Below are 13200 nucleotides of genomic sequence, written 5' to 3'. Positions count from 1 at the left end.
CCTTTCTTTCTCTGCTGGCTTTTTTTTTTTTTTTTAAAGAGTATTTATTTTAAGAGAGAGAAAGAGAGAGAGAGCACAAGTGGGGAAGGGGCAGAGAGAGAATCCCAACCAGGCTCTGTGCTGTCAAGGCAGAGCCCAATGCAAGGCTTGAACCCACAAAACTATGAGATCATGACTTGAGCTGAAATTGAGAGTTAGACACTTAAAATCAACTGAGCCATCCAGGTGCCCCTTCTCTGGCTTTTCTCTACTCCTTTTTTGTACCACATTTTCTTTGTCTATAATCTCCATTTCTCCCTGCTTCCATGGGTCACCGTACTTCACATTAAAACTCCTCCTGAGCAGAGTGGCAATCCCATCCTTGGCTGTGGCCAGCAGCTGACCTGTACTAACTGCCTGGCTCTTCATCCTCCCAGAAGACCCTAACCATCTTCCAACTTTTACTGGGATTGAATCTAAAGAGACAATCTAGTCAGTCTCTTTCCCAAGAGTCTCAAATTTCTCAAATTTCCCAGAAAAATCTCTTTTTCAAAGAATCATCAAGATAACGTTCACATAGAAGGATAGGAAATGACTCACATTGGTGCAGCAACATCATACCTACTTTTCTAAGAAAGAAAGCTTTGAGCTTCCCCTAGGTTTTCACAACTAAGACCCCTTTAATCTGGAACGGGCCATAGAGAATATCTTGTCCAACCTCTGCTTTTCCTAGATGGAAACCTACGAAGGGAATGTCTTTTTTCAGCTAACGGAGTTGCTTTCCAAACACTAAAGTTCAGGCTTTAAATGTCTGGGCTTCTCTCCACTCTACCATAATGTCTTCTTCATTGAAGAAACATTGCAGAAATCTGGAAAGCATCACAACAATTCAATTCGTTGGCGAGTAGAGCATAGATCAAAAACTTGCTTTATTTAATAAGTGCATTTTCACTGAGCAATCCATTTTAAAGGCATTAGAAAACAAGTTAATCATTTTCTTTTAAATCAAGACAATTAATCTTATGAGAATACTGCTATCATATCAAGAGATATATCGTGGCTGAAATTACAAAAAAGTCTGACAAGGCTATAAATGGTGTTTCAAAACATAGGTTTGTTATTATTCAGGTATGGCGAGGTCAACAGATCAGGAGATGATTGCCATTGAAAAGACTGTTATGTTCACAGATCCCAGGAGGAGGGAGCACCCCACACCATGGGTGGGGACACACAGGCATGCGCTGGGATTGGCCAGGAGGCAGAAGGAAAGGAGGAACTTGATTATAGTTTCTGTGGGAAGGAACAGACAAGGCAGGGGAAGCAGACTTAGGACTGGCTAGTTTGAATAATTTCAGTGGGCTCTGGGGCACAGGCGCTGTCCCTATTTGTCTGGTGACTGGCCTTGGGATGATTAGAGCAGATGGATGGTGGTCCAGAGTGTGACAGTCTGAAAAAGGAGGTGGTTGGGGATAGAAGCTCTGGATTGCTTGGTCTGCATTTGAAAGTACACCCTCTGGTGGGTTTACTATCTCTAGAAATTGGCTAACCCCGAGAAAGGCAGTCTCTCCCAGGTCAGCAAAGTCCCAAACATCAAAGCATCCGAATATACACATACAAATGGTCAGCAATGATAACTTCAGCTATAGTTGAAACTATGATCTGGAAACATGATCATTTGACGTTTGGGTCAGGATAATCAGGGGAGAAAGAAATAGAATGGTTCTGCACAGTCACCAACCATTTGTCCCTTTCTCACTCAACTGAATAAGAGCTAAGACTAGTACTAATATGTTATTCCTTCCCCCCTGCCAGCCCCCAACTCAGTAATTAATGGCTTTCTGGAGAATGCTACTTGAATCTGCCTTCTCTGCAAAGTTTCATGGAGCTTTTTGGAGCAGGAGGCTTTAAGATGTCAGTGCTTCTTTAAAAAAATTTTTTTTTAATGTTTATTTATTTTTGAGAGACAGAGAGACAGAGACAGAGACAGAGACAGAGACAGAGAGCGAGCAGGGGAGGGGCAGAGAGAGAGGGAGACACAGAATCTGAAACAGGTTCCAGGCTCTGAGCGGTCAGCACAGAGCCTGACACGGGGCTCAAACCCACGAATCGTGAGATCATGATCTGAGCTGAAGTTGGATGCTTAAGCGACTGAGCCACCCAGGTGCCCCAAAATTGGAGAATTTCTGAGTATCCAGATTATCCTGGAGATTACCCCATCCTCTGCTTCAAAGGCCCAATTGCAGCACATTGCAGGTGGCACCTGTGTTGCTCAAATAGCTGTGAAAGTAAGTGCTGGAATCCTGTTCTATCGAGTGTTCATTTAAAAGAAGAAAGTGCAGGGGTGCCTGGGTGGCGCAGTCGGTTAAGCGTCCGGCTTCAGCCAGGTCACGATCTCGCGGTCCGGGAGTTCGAGCCCCGCGTCAGGCTCTGGGCTGATGGCTCAGAGCCTGGAGCCTGTTTCCGATTCTGTGTCTCCCTCTCTCTCTGCCCCTCCCCCGTTCATGCTCTGTCTCTCTCTGTCCCAAAAATAAATAAACGTTGAAAAAAAAATTTAAAGTAAAAGAAGAAAGTGCATTTCTGAATCTGGGCAGGAGACCAATTTTAAATGGAAGTTGAATTTTACCCTATAGGTCTTTGACTTGTGTTGCTAGAAGACCTAAGTCTGAAGTTTAAACATAGTCTAAATTAGTGACATCATTCGCTAATGCAAGCTTGTTTTAAAGATATAAAAATTGTATCATTCTTTCTATTCAGAGAATGAGTAAGGTCTATATTGGTTAGTATTTTTTTTCCTGCAAATGACTACTTCATAGGTGAGAATTTTGAATTGTAGTTAAGAAGTTATATTTACAAGTAAACATGAAAAAACAAGATAGTTAGCTCATAATAATCATCTTGTTGATAGAGCCAATATTGAGTGTCAGATTATAACACATTGTTTTCTGATAAAGTGATGGCTTCATCAAGTGGCCAGTCACGTGTAGCACAGAGAGGTAAGAACAGAGGCATTGGCCTCACAGAGACCTTCCTGGCACTCACCTCCGTCTTGTCTCTTGGAGCTCTAGAATTCTCAGTGTCCTCCTGTGTAAAGGGAGGCCATAGGACTCGATGTTCAAATCAAAGTTTTAAAAAATTGTGGTAAGATACATAGAACGTAAAATTTTACTATCCCAACTATCTTTAGTGTACCTTCAGCGGCATTCGGTATATTCATACTGTTATGCAAATCATGATCATCCGTCACCAGGACTCTTCTGCTTGTAAAATTGAAACTCTGTATCCACGAAACACACACCGCATTCCTCTCACTCCCAGCCCTGGGGCAACTGCCATTCTACTTTCTGTCTCCGAGAATTTGACTACTCTAAGTATCTCATATAAGCAGAACCATAACTGACTTTTCACTTACCATCGCGTCCTCAAGGTTCATCCATGTTGTAGCACGCGTCAGAAGCTCCTTCCTTTCTAAAGCTGAATAATACTCCATTACCTGTATATACCACATTCGGGTGGCTGCCACATTGTGGTTATTGTGAATGATGTTGCTATGAACACAGGCGTACAAATATCTCTTTGGATCTCTACTTTCAATTCTTTTGGGTGTTTACCCAGAAGGAGAAAGGCTGGATCACATGGTAATCTATTTTTAATTTTGGGGGGAACGATTACACCCTTTTTTTTACAGTGGCTGCATCATTTTACATTTCTAGAACTGGGTATCTTAAAATGTCTTTTGCACATTTATGATTCTAGGACCTAACGCTTGTCCTTAAATCATTTCTTTCAGCCATTTCCTCTTCACCTGGAAATCCTGCTCATCACGGAAAAATGGTCAAAAGTCTTTTTACTCCAGGAAGCTTTTTCTGACCTCTCTTTCCCTTACACTTGGATCAGGCACCTTATAGCACCCTAACTTACCAGTGTCAACACGAATCACTTTTCAAATCAATAGTTTATTTTTTTCCAGGACATGAGTTCCTAAAAGGCAGAGATCATGCCTTATTCCTCCTTATCTCCTCAGTGCCTGATACAGAATAATCAAGCAGCAAATGGCTGCTGAATGAATGTGGGTGGATTTGCACAAAATAGGGTCAAATACTTCCAAATGAGGGATTGAGGAAGTGATTAAAAACAGTAACACCGGAGAATACTTTTTCTCCTAATGCAGAGTATTTCCCTGGAAAGGCTGGGACTCAAATAATAATAATGAGAAGCATAAAATTTAAAGACCTCTTAATAGTGCTGTCCAACCATCACCTAGGGGGGAATCTTCTCACTTGGGTTCTGGAAAGCCTGGTTCGGCATTCTTGCTGTCGCAGGCCTGCGTGCCAGAGGATGAACTGGTGGTTTTACTGCCCGCCAAGACGGAAGTGCAACCAGGGATTCTAGGCTCATCCACAGCAGAACGTGGAGGGGGCTTTCTCTGCTCACCTCTGTTAGACAATACAGAAAACTCGTCTCTCATGCTGGAAGGGACCTTAGAGTCCCATGATTCAGAGCCCTGTTATCTTGGATGGTGTAGCTGAGCTTCAGGGAAAGGAAGAGGCTGTTCGCAAGTCCTATGGCAAGAGGGCTTCACCCTAGACCCGGAGATCCAGACAAATGCTCTTCGCACACCGTTACAAACTATTTTTAAACGACTTTGCAGAGCGGTGGAGGACAGGCCTGTAACTGGATACAGTGAAAAGACACTTCAGCGGAAGTCTTCAATTTAGAGGGTCAGACTGAAGTTGCTTCCGTTCCAAGCTAGATGAAAGGCCCTGAACCGTGGGCAAGCAGGTGATAGTTCTGGAGCCAGACAACAGGACCTCAACCCTCCTGGGGCGAGAGGCCACCTCTGCAAATACTCCCTTTGTGCAGTCTTGAGTCCAGCTGGCAAGGAGGATGTCCAGAGATCCCTGGGAGTGTAAGCGGCTGTTCCGGGTAGGCCTCCAAAGTGGGCGAGGGAGGACGCTGTCTGCTGTCTGCCAGGGCGGGACCCTGAGCTCGCACCTGCTCGGGCCTGGGAGGGGGGAGGGCTGGGAGGGGCAGGGGCGGCGCACCGGCCTCTGCTCCTAGTGTCCCGCCACCAGGGCGCAGCCGCGCTCCGAGGGCCACGCGGGGCGCACGGCGGCCGCATACCCGGTGCCAGGTGAGCGGAGACTGGATACGGGAGCGGCCCGAGGGCCGGAGGGAGCCGGGCGCGGGGGTCCCGCGCTGATCCTGGAGGGACGCGGGGCGCCCTGAGCCTGGGGAGCAGAGCCCCCGGCAAGTCCCTGTGACAGAACAGGGGCGGACAGAGCGGGGTCCCTGACTTCTCTCAGCAGCAGCAGGCGTACCCCGCACCCTGGCAGCGAAGATGAAAGCCTAAGATGGCCAGAGGTTTATCTCAGGGGAGCCTGAATAGGTTCCGGACTGTCAATCCCATCTTGTGCCTTTTTCACGACCAAGCGACCAAGCATAGGTGTCTATGGGGGGGTATTTTGGGGGCAGAGAGTTCATCTCTGACACTGTTTGATTTCGCTTTCTGGGTGTGTTCTCGGCCCCTTACTGCCTCTTCCCGGGGTCAGCAAAGTCCAAAGACATTGCCCCACAGCCTCCCCAAGTAAAGGAACGAAACCTTACCCTCTCCCCAAAATGCCTTTCCTTTACCGTCTTATCTTATGTTTTGTTGTTGTTGTTGTTGTTGTTGTTGTTGCTATGGATTTAATGAACAAGTTTGCTACTGTCTCTAAATATCCAAACTGTATGTAAAATTTCTGTGTGCCCATATTTGCACATTTCCCAGGAGAGATATCCATAGATTGTATTTGAAGATCAAATAGCTGAAATCCTAGCTTTGAGCCCCATCGACTGGGCCAGTGCTAACAGTCTTTAGCAACAGAGTTGCAGATTCTTTTTTTTTTTTGTTTTAAGTTTATTTATTTTGAGAGAGAGAGAGGGAGAGAGAATGAACAGGGGAGGGACAGAGAGAGAGGGAGAGAGAATCCGAAGCAGGCTCTTCACTGTCAGCTCAAAGCCCGACGCGGGGCTCTAACTCATAAACCTGAAATCAAGAGCCCTACCCTTAATGGACTGAGCCACCCAGGCGCCCCCCTCCCCCCAGTTGCAGATTCTTTCTTTTTTTAAATTTTTTAACGTTTATTTATTATTGAGAGACAGAGAAAGACAGAGCATGAGCATGGGAGGGGCAGAGAGAGGGGGAGACACAAAATCCGAAGCAGGCTCCAGGCTCTGAGCTGTCAGCACAGAGCCCGATGCAGGGCTCGAACCCACAAACTGTAAGATCATGACGTGAGCTGAAGTTGGATGCTTAACGGACTGAGCCAGCCAGGTGCCATGAGTTGCAGATTCTTAACTGAAAGCTGGAATTGAGGGAAAGGTTGGGGAGAAGGAGTCCTTCAAACTCAGGAAGGACAGCATTCATACATCTCTCAAATTTGCCTGGATGAAGAACTGGTCTGTTTTCAACTAGTACCAAGTCAAATTAGTTTACAGATATGTAGAGGAAGAAAGGAAGAAAGGAAGATGAATCTTTGTGAGTAAAACGTCTACCCATGGTTCCTCTTGGTACAACCCCAGCCGTAGTTTCCAAAGACTCTGAAGGAATGTGAGAGGCACAGGGTTACAAGTTTATGCCTCCCTGGTCCACTGGCAGCTTGAGAAGAAGAAAGAATGAATGTTAACTCAGCTTTGGAACAGCACCGGAAAAACCCAGGGTGTGTGTGGAGGGAAGGGAACTCTAATGGGGTGGGGTGGGGTATTGTTGGATTAAGAGTTTACTACAAAATTAACAGATACCCTAGAAAAATCACATTTCATCATGAATCCCACTTTTCCCCCCCCCCCCCCCCCCGGCAGGCAAGAGTGTGCCATGGATATAAGATAGTTTATGCTGCCACTTGAATAGATACTTTTTTGGTCCTGTCTTCCATATCAGAAGCTTGGAATCCCTGTCTGTGAGGTTCATTGGCAAATTGACATTTAGGATAGGGGTTCTCAAACTGCTTGTTTCCAAAACACTGATAGCCTGCAGCTAGCCTCAAAGAATCACAATCTCTTCCCAATTTCCGAGAAAAAAAAATGAGCCCAAATGATGTGATTTTTTTCCTTTGTAAAAATATCCCCAAATCTTTGGTGTTTGCTTTTATTTGTGTGTTATCTAGTTTAGTTCAAACATATGCATCTGTTTATGTTGAAACTTAATAGATCGTTATTTCTAGTTTGTAAAGAGTCTGTTAGTTCTAGGTGGTCTATAACCTCCCTTTGATTGAAGTCCACTGTTGGAGCAAAATGTAGGGAGCGTGTCATATCATTCTTGAGTGTCCCCTGAATGTAAATGAGTCCTTTGTGGACATCTGGCTCTCGAGATAGTAGCAGTGAATTGCACGAGATTGTGGGACGACTGAGGAAAGAAACCTGACCTCACATCCCTGACCGTTTTTGTCTGTTGTTCTAAACCTGACACATATTTTGTAAACTCAAACCATTCTTTTGCTGAGGTTTGTGGAAGAGGGGTTAAACTTCTTGGCCAACCCCTCCTCCCTTCCAGTTGGTCTGTCAGTCTTCATTAAATCCCCAGTTGAACTGTTGTTTTTCAAAACAATAAGGTGGTTGTTTCTACCTACAACCTGTCTTTTCCTGATATGATTATTGTTTAAAATGGCCCCATGACATGGCCAGGGGTTCATTTGGCCATGACAGAAATTATAATTTTGCTTCTTACTGTATTTATTTTGTTTAAAATTTTTTAATGTTTATTTATTTTTGAGACAGAGAGAGACAGAGCTTGAACAGAGGAGGGTCAGAGAGAGAGGGAGACACAGAATCCGAAGCAGGCTCCAGGCTCTGAGCTGTCAGCACAGAGCCTGACGCGGGGCTCGAACTCACAGACCGCGAGATCATGACCTGAGCCGAAGTCGGAAGCTCAACCCACTGAGCCACCCAGGAGCCCCACTTCTTACTTTAAAAGTGGTTAAAGAAGCAAACTTAAAACAAAAAAAAAGTTGCCATTTCATTAACCCTTCAGCCCCAGATAAAATTTTGCTGAAATTCCTCATTGTTCTTTTCTTCAGCAAATATGTATTGAGAACCTTCGCTGTGTTGGCCCTTAGGGTATGAGGTGATTCCGTGTTTCTGGTTTCAGGGAGTTGACAGACAAGCAGTGTGGACCTGACTAAGGACTTGCTAAGAGCTGGCTTCCGGAAGTGCTGCCTCAGGGACTCTTTGACCGTGACCATTTTCTTTCAGGTACAAATTACTGCTCCCATCTGGGCATGAGCCCATTTAAAGAGTCTGGCCAAGGAAAAAGCTGTCTGCTGTAGTTTCCTGGCCTCAGAGAACCCTTGCTGGTCAGCAGTACCTGACTCGGATCACCTTCACTGCTGTGTAGGTAATAGTTCTAGGAATAGTGTGTCCAGCAAGAGTAAATTAACTTGACAAGGAAGGAAACATTTGCTCTCCATCTGTGGTACACGGTCCCAGGGAGCACTGGCATCTCCCCTGGAGGATCCTAACAGCTGCCCAGTGGCATGCTTCACATCCCGAGGCTAGTCTTTCCCCAATTCGTATGGAATAGAAGTCATAAATGTTTAAGGCCATCCTGATCTGCACCCTAAGTGAGATCCGGAAGAGTATATTCAAGGCCAATGAACTGGGGAGGAGTCTACTAGTTTCGATTAGTTAAGCTGGGCCAGTCTGAAATCTACCTCTTTCCTGCGCTGGGGGAAAGCTTGAAAGTGTCGATTTTAGTATCAGATAATAGTAATAATGATGGCAGACGATGATATAACATGTATATCTTTCAAAACACATACATAAAGTATGTTTCAAAATGTACTTAACTCATTTAACCTCTCTCAACCCAAAGAGGTGGGTGCCGTTATTGTTGACAGGTTAGCCCTGGATCACACAATTTAGGATGTTTGATATACTTAGCCCATCTGGGATACAGTCTAATTCAACCTTGTTATTTTAGAGCATTTATTTGCCTCTTGCCTACTCACTGTGAGAGGCATCCCAGCTCTGCAGACCGACTGCCCTAGTCCGCATCTTATGGCTCACTACTAACTAGCAGTGTGACCTTGAGCAACTCATTGTCTTCTTGGTGCCTCAGTTTCCTCTGTAAAATGGGCATGATCATAGAACTACCTTGCCAGACTGCTGGGAGGATAAAATGAATGCATACTAGAGTAGTAGTGCTTTGTACCCAGGACGCACTATTATTTTTATTATCAGCTATTATTTTCTTTCCAGCTTCATCTCCCACTGGGCCTTAATATAGCAGCCATGCTGAGCAGAGCTCCCTTGAATATCTCCCTCTGTCATATCTCAGTGCCTTTGCACATGCTATTCCTTTTGCCTAGAATGCCTTTCCCTTCCTCTCGCTACTTTCTGCTTAAATGTTCCTTCCTAATGACCTTGCTTCGTGCCCTCCCCTGTTCTCCAGGCAACTGTTCCCTTCCTTCTCATGCCATTCATCTATCAGAGGACTTAGTGATTAACAACTACCCAACATTTATTGAGCACTTATTATGTGCCCAATAGTGTTCCAAGTGTTTTTCCTGCCTTTTTTTAAAAATATATTGACAGCTCCATGTGGTAGGGTTACATTTCGTCAAAATTATGTCCATGTCTATCTCCCCCAGAAGACTGTGATAGTGGCTTGTACATCTGTGTGTGTTATTCATTTTGTATCTCTAGGAGCTGGCAGAGTGCCTAATTAATACACAGTGGGCACTCCGTAAATGTGTAAGTGGATACATTTTACCAACATCTATTTACATCTGAATAATAAGCTAATTGTAAGTGATTCTTCTTTTAAATAATCTTCATGCTTTTCTCGTTGCAGAAATTCACTGTCAAAATTTTAGAAAACCCTGATAAGTAAGAAGAAGGAAATTAAAATGCCACTGCTCCCAGCCCTGGAGAGCTTCAACAACGTGCTTAGGGACACACAAGTGTTCTCAATAGCCAAACTGAGAATCAAGGTCAGGCAGGCTGGCGACAGAGCGCAAAGCTTTAACGCTGCATGAATCTGCTCTTCCTTCTCCCCTGGCAAACACACACACACACACACACCCTCCCGTGAACAAATTATATTAGCTATTAAAATAGGTTGGAAGAGCCGACATTGGAAAATGAAATCTACCATATGTATGATGGTGCAAGATGTGACATCTACATTTAAAAAATGGGCAGTATTCTGCCTTTTCGTGCCTTCACACTTCCTGTTCCATCACGTACGTGGGGGAATCTGGACTGGGAGGCAGCGTAGTGAGGGAAGCAAGAATCGAGGATGGCCTCTAAATCAGAGAGACACAGGTTCGAGCCCCGGCTGTGCCACCGGGTGCCTTCCAGGGACGTGTTGCAAAACCTCCCTCAGTCTGTATTTCTCCTGTAAAATAGAGATAATAAGAAACACTTCACAGCGTCTTGTGAAGTTTAGAGGTTACATGATGGTGAAGTGCCTTGCACTTGATTAATGGTAGGTCTTGTTAAGTCTCTAATGGTGACATTCTGTGGCTTCCCCAAACAGCAACCTTGCCAACTTGATGTCCACTGCCGCTACATGTATTTGTTTATTTCCAATCCTTCGTTTTAATTCTGGTGGTAACTTAACTTTCATATTATTATTAGATGCCTTGCCTCACAATCGCTTTCTTAGAAATGCAATCTCTTCTCCACAGGGTCTCTTTGAGATTAAAGAGAAAGAAGTGGCACATTTAGGATCTGAGAGCAATTTTCATTTAAAAGAAGATCATTGTTTTCATTACCCTATCATTAATGTTTTCTATTTTCCTTTATCAGGGAGTTAGTTTGAAGTGATTTGTGTTGCCAAACCGAACGCTTGTTTTCCTGCAAGATGAAAGGAGACAGCCATGAATGAGCCACTGGACAGTTTTGCAAATGCTTCTTCCGACTTCCCCGATTTTGCAGCGCCTTTTGGAAACTGCACTGATGAAAAAATCCCACTCAAGAGGCACTACCTCCCTGTAACATATAGCATCATCTTCCTGGTGGGCTTTCCAGGGAACGCAGTAGCAATTTCCACTTACATTTTCAAAATGCGGCCGTGGAAAGGCAGCACCGTCATTATGCTGAACCTGGCCTGCACAGACCTGCTGTATCTAACCAGCCTCCCTTTCCTGATTCACTACTATGCCAGCGGCGAAAACTGGATCTTTGGGGATTTCATGTGCAAGTTCATCCGCTTCGGCTTCCATTTCAACCTGTACAGCAGCATCCTCTTCCTCACCTGTTACAGCATCTTCCGATACTTCGTGATCATTCACCCCATGAGCTGCTTTTCCTTTCACAAGACTCGATGGGCCGTGGTGGCCTGTGCTGTGGTGTGGATCATTTCCCTGGTGGCCGTCATTCCCATGACCTTCCTGATCACATCAACCACCAGGCCCAATAGATCGGCCTGCCTTGACCTCACCAGTTCGGATGACCTCGCCACTATCAAATGGTACAATCTAGTTTTGACTGCAACTACTTTCTGCCTTCCCCTGGTGATAGTGACACTGTGCTATACAATGATTATCTGCACCCTAACCCAAGGACCTCAGAATCACAGCTGCCTTAAGCAGAAAGCTAGAAGGCTAACCATTCTGCTACTCCTCGTGTTTTACATATGTTTTCTACCCTTCCACATCTTGAGGGTCATTCGGATCGAATCTCGACTGCTTTCAATCAGCTGCCCCATCGAGAATCAGATCCATGAAGCGTACATCGTTTCTAGGCCGTTGGCCGCCCTGAACACCTTCGGTAACCTGTTACTGTATGTGGTGGTCAGTGACAACTTCCAGCAGGCCCTCTGCTCGATGGTGAGATGCAAAGCCAGTGGGGACCTGGAACAAGCAAAAAAAATCAGTTATTCAAACAACCCTTGACATACTTCATTTAGTCAACCAAGAAGAAAAGCCTGCTGGTATTTTAACTTCTAAGTCCAGAGCGGCTCCCTCAGTGGCTCTCAGGAAATATTGTATGTTCAGGTAATCACGTGCCAAAGCCAGGACGGGGCTACCGGGAGTTCTTGGTAACCCATTTATTGAGATCTTCCCTAGGGTAGAGGTAAGAATGGGATACATGCGTATCAGCAGAAGATTCACATGTAGAATCCAAACTATTAGAAATCAGGGACATCTTGCAAAAACACCTAGTCTTGGGGCACCTGCATGGCTCAGTTGGTTAAGCCTCTAAATCTTGATTTCGGTTCAGGTCATGATCTCGAAGTTCATGAGTTTGAGCCCCTCACTGGGGCCTGCACTGGCACTGAGGAGCCTGCTTGGGATTCTCTCTCACCCTTTCTCTCTCTGTCCTCCTCAGCTCTCCCTTTCTCTCTCTCTCCTCTCTCTCAAAACAAAAAAATAGATAAACTTAAAAAGAAGAAAAACATGCCCTAGATCTGTCAGGAAGTTAGTGCCAAGATTGGAGAAAACCAAGCTACTCACTCATGGTTTCATGCCCCCTTCATACTGGGGCCTGTTTGTGTTGAACCCCCAGACTATCCAAGGCATTATTTATCTCTTTTTCAGTATTCTTTTTGTTTTCATTTCATAGCTTTAAAACTTACTCTTTCAAACTTTGCTTTGAGGCCATTAAACTGCGTTTCTCACAAGGCTTTAGTCAAGTAGATTCAAGGTGGTCAGTACAATTCACCTGAGACACCCCAAAGATGTCAGTGCAAATAGCAACATATGTGGGTCATTATGTCTGTATTGTTGTAGGTCGTTTTAAAAGTTGCTGCTGATTTATAAAAATGATCAACTAATACTAGTTATTATCACCACATCCTGGGGAAGGAGGAGCCACTTCTTGGGGAAACAGAAGTACTTTTAAATACCTTGTATATAGGGGCGCCTGGGTGGCTCAATCGGTTGGGTGTCCAACTTCGGCTCAGGTCATGGTCTCACTGTTCGTGGGTTTGAGCCCCGCGTCGGGCTCTGTGCTGGCCACTTGGAGACTGGAACCTGCTTCGGATTCTGTGTCTCCCCCTCTCTCTGCCCCTCCCATGCTCATGCTCTGTCTCTCTCTGTCTCTCAGTAATGAATAAATGTTAAAATTTTTTTAAAATATTGTGTATATATTGGGTGTTAAGTAAAATCTAACGTCGTCATGATTTCTGTGGAAAATGATTCTCGGAAACACCGATTCCCTTTAGATAACTTTCTCTTTTGTGACTCTCTTGAAAATATGTTATCTATTTATTTTAACAGCTAAAGCTATTTTTGATTT

At 44.8% G+C, this 13200-nt stretch overlaps 1 protein-coding gene across 1 annotated transcript; it reads left to right on the top strand.

Moving 5' to 3' along the window:
- Positions 1-10317: 10317 nt before the first annotated feature.
- OXGR1 (oxoglutarate receptor 1) lies at positions 10318-12126 on the top strand. Its single transcript, XM_045473823.1, has one exon. The coding sequence runs from the start codon at positions 10839-10841 to the stop codon at positions 11853-11855; it is 1017 nt and encodes a 338-aa protein (XP_045329779.1). The 5' UTR covers positions 10318-10838; the 3' UTR covers positions 11856-12126.
- Positions 12127-13200: the final 1074 nt, after the last annotated feature.

Source organism: Leopardus geoffroyi, chromosome A1, assembly GCF_018350155.1.
Source record: "Leopardus geoffroyi isolate Oge1 chromosome A1, O.geoffroyi_Oge1_pat1.0, whole genome shotgun sequence".
Lineage (NCBI taxonomy): Eukaryota > Metazoa > Chordata > Mammalia > Carnivora > Felidae > Leopardus > Leopardus geoffroyi.
Note: the sequence above shows the minus strand (reverse complement) of the source record. Positions and strands in the feature narration are given on the sequence as shown.